This window comes from Cebus imitator, unplaced genomic scaffold (assembly GCF_001604975.1).
Source record: "Cebus imitator isolate Cc_AM_T3 unplaced genomic scaffold, Cebus_imitator-1.0 Scaffold63, whole genome shotgun sequence".
In the NCBI taxonomy this organism is placed as follows: Eukaryota; Metazoa; Chordata; class Mammalia; order Primates; family Cebidae; genus Cebus; species Cebus imitator.
The window spans coordinates 1-5,795 of record NW_016107378.1 but is presented as its reverse complement, the minus strand read 5'-3'; the positions used below and the strand labels follow the sequence as shown (position 1 = coordinate 5,795).

Below are 5,795 nucleotides of genomic sequence, written 5' to 3'. Positions count from 1 at the left end.
CTCCATGATGCTTTCAATCAGAAGGCCTTACCCCTCTTCTAGTTCCTGGACTGCCTTACGGATACCTCTTCCAGGACACAGCCACTTCCTTCCAGCTGCAGGGTCAGGTGTATCTGTGACCCTTCCCTGTTAGAGTCAGTGCTTCTGAGAGTACAGGGCAACTCTTGTTCATCCTCTCAGCCAGCTCGCGGCTCAGTGCCAGGATTCTAAGGGATAAATGTTTCCAGAAGCTTCTAAGGTGGAAGCTAAATGTCTTATTCTTTCCTAGTAGCTCTCCTTCTTGCATTGATTTTTGGCTGGATGTTTTCATGCCTCCAATTCTAATTTGCTCCTTAAACCAGCTCAATGAGTTAGGAAGGACAGTGATCCTCATCCCTATTTTACATCAGGAGAAACTGAGGCCTAGAGGGTTTAGGTGACTTATTCAAGGTCACACACCTAGAAAGTGGCAGACCCCACCTGGAACCTTGTCCAGCCTTTCACCTCTGATGCATTCTGATTTCTTCTCCATATCCAGCAGGGCACCAGTCCTCGCCACCTGTGGTGGACACCATGCATGGTAAAGTCCTGGGGAAGTTCATCAGCTTGCAAGGATTTGCACAGCCTGTGGCCGTTTTCCTGGGAATCCCTTTTGCCAAGCCTCCTCTTGGACCCCTGAGGTTTACTCCACCACAACCTGCAGAGCCGTGGAGCTTCGTGAAGAATGCCACCTCTTACCCTCCTATGTAAGCCAGGGGTGGATTTGGCACATTTCAGCGGGATGTTTGCATCAACGTGATACAGGAAGGAGTCAAGGCAGTCCCCCTGATGGGCTGATACTTTGCTCTGGAATCCTGAGATCATTGTAGATCCTTAAGAACATTCCAGAACTCTCACAGCTTTCTAGAGTCCATTATTTAACACATGTTTATTGAGCACCTACTGTGTGCTGGGCATGTTCTGGATTCTTGGGATCTATTAGGGAACAAAGCAAAGACCCCTAGGTTCATGGAGTGTGCATTCTAGCAGGGGGAGACAGGTAAGAAACAACACGCAAATTACTCCATGGATGATGTGATATTTTAGAACAGGACAAGTGCCTTGGAAACAAGGAAGCAGTTGAGCAGGTGAGGGAGATCAGAAGTAAGGATCCCATGAATTTCCCTGTCTTGAACTTTGGCATAGCTGGGGAGAGGGATGAGTCAGGAGGTGTGTGGGTGGGAAGTGTACTGAGGTGTCCACTCAGCAAGTGCTCAACTCTCAGGTGTGCCCAGCTCCCTGTTCCTGAGGAGAACAATGGCAGGTGTGTGCAGTCACCCTGGCCAAGCTGGGAAGAAAAACCCAAAGGTTCTGATTGGCCTCGCCACCACTCCGCAGTGTACCAAGGACCCCTATAGGCATCAAACCAGACCCCATTCATCTCTGCAGCCAGGTACTTGGGGGGTTTCCAGCAGCCCACCTCTGGCTCGCCTTTTTTTTCAAATAATGTTTACTGTTTTTATTTTTTGACTGCAAATGTAATATATACTTATTACAGAATATTTAGGAAATACAGAGAAGGAAAAGTAAGAAAATTGAAATCACATAAAATATCCCACCACCCACAGAAAATAGCTTGATAGATTCATAGTGGATATTTTAGGTCATAAAGTATTATCATCTAATATTTTGTTTGTATTCCAGGTTTTTTTTGTTTTGTTTTTTTTGTTGTTTTTTTTTTTGCCTATTGCTATCTTTTCTTCCTTTAAAACAGGAAGCTACATTCAGATAATTTGGATGCCTGCTTTGCTCATTTATAAGTATGTCATGAGCATCATTTTATACCATTTAATAGCACAGCATATATCAGCACCTGCATTACATTTGGTATTGAACCATAATTAGTTTCCCCAAGGTTTTATTTGGGGTCATTAAGTTACATATGATGTTTTTGATATTATAGAGAGCACGGTGATAATATTTTGTAGTGAAATCTTTATGTACATTCATAAATATTTTAGGATAAGTGTCCAGAAATGACATTTCTCAGTCAAATAATATATGTCTTTTGTTAAATTTCTCTGCCAAAATATTCCAGCTACACTCCTGCCATTGATGGATGAAAACCTCCATTCAGCAGACTGTTGTCAATGACTGGGGTAATTTAAAAATGTTTTTGGTTATTGGGTAGGCAAAACAACAACAATAATAGCTATATTATTTTCCTCTTTAGTCTGCATTTATCTGAAGACCAGTGAGGTTGAGTTCTTTTTCCCTTTCTTCACATTAGAATGTCTTTTTTATTCATTATCATGCCCCTTGCTCTTGGTGATACGTGGGGAAATTTCCCAGGATGAGAATCAAGAAGTCATCTTTACTGGCCCCAATTCTGTCACTTGACAGCTGTCATCCTGGAGCCTGAGTGCCTCAGTTTCCTCATGTACATAGTGGGGGCAGTGATGCCTGCCTCCTGCTACATTGAGATCTGGGGCTGTTGCTTATAATATACTTGTGTATAAGCACCACGTGGCATGGATCTTCCTGGCTATGTGATGTACGTCAGGTTCTCCAGCCTCTCTGGGCTTGTTTTCTCATCTATAACATGGAGATAATAGAACCTATGTAATGGGACTGATCTGAGGCTTAGATGAGTTAATACACAAAGAGTACTTAAAACAGTGCCTGGCGCACTGGGAGGACTCAGTAACTATTGCACATGTTCATCTATGTTCGATCTTTGAGCCCTTTCAGCCCTTGCCTGGGATGGGTTGATAGTCAAATCTTGGTATGTGAGGGCTGCAAGACCCATGTAGAAATACTCCCCTCACTTAGACCTGGCAGATTGGGACCCAGAATGTGAAAGGAATTCACCCAAAATCACCTCGTAAATGCATAGCAGAGAGAAGATTAGAGCACAGTTTTCCTGATGTTGTCCCACAAAGATTTCACCCCTGAGCTATTGCGGGAAATGTCACCTCCTAGGGAAGATCAGTGTATTGTTTGTTGCCTTTTCTTGGTGCTGGGAGTCCCAAAGGCTCCAGAATGGGAAGGGGAGTGAAGCCCTTCTCACTCTGCTTGGTCTCAGGAGACTTTAATGAGTCCTAGCCCCACTACCTGAAGGCTCTGATAGCCTCCTACCCATTCCAATATATTCAGTTTGTAAATATCAAGTCATTTTCAGGCTTAAACCTCCAAGTCCTTGGTGCTGCACCAGAAGACAGCTGGCTTAGATCCACTGAACTTCAGGGGTTCTTCTTTTCCCCTACCCAGGTGCTCCCAAGATCCCACGGCAGGGCAGTTTCTCTCTGAGCTCTTTACCAACCGAAAAGAGGATATTCCTCTCAAGTTTTCTGAAGACTGTCTTTACCTCAATATTTACACTCCTGCTGACTTGGCCAAGGAAAGCAGGCTGCCGGTAAGCCGTGGGATCCCCTGGTTGAGGCGTGTCAGTTCCAGTTCCCCGGATCTTCTGGGCCACACCAGAAGGGGGTGAAGGCAGCTTGGGGAGGGGGCTGCAAAGGCCAGGATTGTTTCAGGGACCCCAGGGCCTCCACGGGAAACACAGGTTTTCCACACCTCAGTTTCCCCTTGTGACACAGGGCCTCTGGGGGAATCTGCTGTACATCTTTAATGCACATCTTAATTGTTCCAAGTTCCCTTATGCTAATGAAGGATGAGAATGATTACTTTTAGTTACTAGATTAAAAATCTGATACCCAGAGTGGGCAAGACATGATTTTCAATAATGTTAGAGGTGGAAGAGACTTAGAGAAAAGCCAACACCCCAACTCTTCCATTTCAGATAGAGAAACTGAGGCCCAGACAGGAAAGGAGAGGTCGCCAGTAGGGTAGTTTTTGCTCAAGTCTTCTGATCTTCAAACCAGTGCTTTTGACTTGGAGTGGGGCATTGAGCTCGTATGTGGCCTTTCTGCAGCACACCCACATCCATCTGGGGTAACTTTCACTGTCTGGGTATGGGTGTTGGGGGAAGAGCCTGGAAAATCCCTGGAGCACTTCCTTTTGCCTTTGGCCAAATATCTGGGATTTTCTTGTACCTAATTTCCTCCCTAATTGTCTTGGCAAAGACTGATAACCCAATGTGTTAGCATTTCCCGAATAAACAAAGGGCAAGAGATAGGGCAGGCTGCCAGCTGCAAGTTGGAGGGTAGGGAGGTCTGCTGGCAAAGAAGGCCACCCCAGGGTGGAATAAAGGGTGTCGCATCCAGCGGCATCATGGCGTGGTGCCCAGGAGTGAGAGAGCAGGTCTGCGAACGTGGGACTAGAAGTTGTCCCTACAAGTGCTTCGTAAGACACAGGAAGTGGGAGAAAGGGTTACTCACTCACTCATTCATTCATCTATTGTGTACTTGGTGCGCCATATACACAGTTAGACTCGGGGCTTTAGGGGAAAGAGGAACATCAACCCACTCCACGCAGCCCCTGCCTTCAAGGATCTTGCCATCTGGGCTGTAGAGTCATATTCTCCCTTCAGCAGGTTATTGCAGGCCAGCCCTCGGGTCAGCCTTCACACAAAGATGGATGCATGCTCAGTCCCTCCCCAGGAGGCAGCAGGCATTAGAGGTGTGGGAGAAACAGGGCTCTGGGAACCTGGAGGTGGGAGAACCTCCAGGAATGGCCACAGGTTCTAGAACTACACATGCTTAGAACAGCACCTGGTACATAGTTATGAGTTCTTTTATATTTTATTAATAATATTACTACAATATTATTATTTTAGCCACTCTTCTTCCTTGATATGTGGACTTTTAAAATGAGAGAACCTTGTGTTAGAAATTGTATCCACTCTCATCCTCGGGTATTCACTTAGTTCCTGATGCATAGTAAGATCTCAGATAGTGCTAGTCAAATGATTGAAGGCATCCTGGAGGGCGTGCGTTTTAGGGTGGGATTTTCAGGGTAGATAGAATTTGGGGATGCAGAGGCATAAAGGAGGTATTTGAGGAAGAGACACCATCACAGGCATGTGTGCTTCTCAAGACAATCATTCATGCACAGAAAAGTTTAATTCACCATGAGTGAGTTAACTGAGATGAAGCTGAGTTATGAGGGCTGCCCCATGGGTACGCTGAGCTGCATGAACAGTCCAGGCTTGAGGGTGATAGAAGTGAGGGGGAGAATACAACATCCTTAGCCTTTGCTGTGCCCGTGATGGTGTTCTCCGTGTGAAGAGCCTTTGGAGGAGGTGGCACTGGAGGCTGGGTAAAAGGAAGGGGCAGCCAGGGTGTGTACAGTGGGGTGGTGGTTTGAGCCCCAGTTTGGAGAATTATAGAGGAGAGAGACTGCCTTTTGCAAACTTGCTGGGCGCTGGCGAACTTTGGGTAACATCCTCTTTCAGTTGTGACCTAAACAAGGCACCCTCTGGGTGCTCCCTGGCTCTGCGCCCTGTAACTGGTCTGTTGCTTCCCCCCTGCCCAGGTGATGGTGTGGATCCACGGAGGGGGGCTGTTGCTGGATGGGGCATCAACCTATGATGGGCTGCCCCTTGCTGCCTATGAAAACGTGGTGGTGGTGACGATTCAGTACCGTCTTGGCATCTGGGGATTCTTCAGGTAAGAAATTGGACTCTCCTCCCTGCACTTTGGCCCCCACCATGAGGAAGCTAGGACCCAGCTCTGGTCATGTCAGCCCTCAGGGGACCTTAGCTGGGTTCCTCAGCAAAGCATCAAAGCACCTTCATAAGTGGATACTACCTACTCTCTCATTCCACAGCCACACTCATCCACTTGCCTCTGAGCTTTTGCATGTGCTGTTCCCTCTGCCTGGAATGCCTATTCTACCTGATGAACTCCTCTTCATCCTGCAAGACCCAGCCCCCA

At 46.6% G+C, this 5,795-nt stretch overlaps 1 protein-coding gene across 1 annotated transcript; it reads left to right on the top strand.

The window, feature by feature from the left end:
• Positions 1 to 522: 522 nt before the first annotated feature.
• On the top strand, positions 523 to 5,528 carry LOC108305429 (putative inactive carboxylesterase 4; the record flags this gene model as incomplete). The annotated part of the gene is made up of 3 exons (XM_017530064.2): positions 523 to 725; positions 3,229 to 3,373; positions 5,395 to 5,528. Coding segments are annotated over exons 1-3 (452 nt in total), but the record flags the coding sequence as incomplete, so codon positions are not given.
• Positions 5,529 to 5,795: the final 267 nt, after the last annotated feature.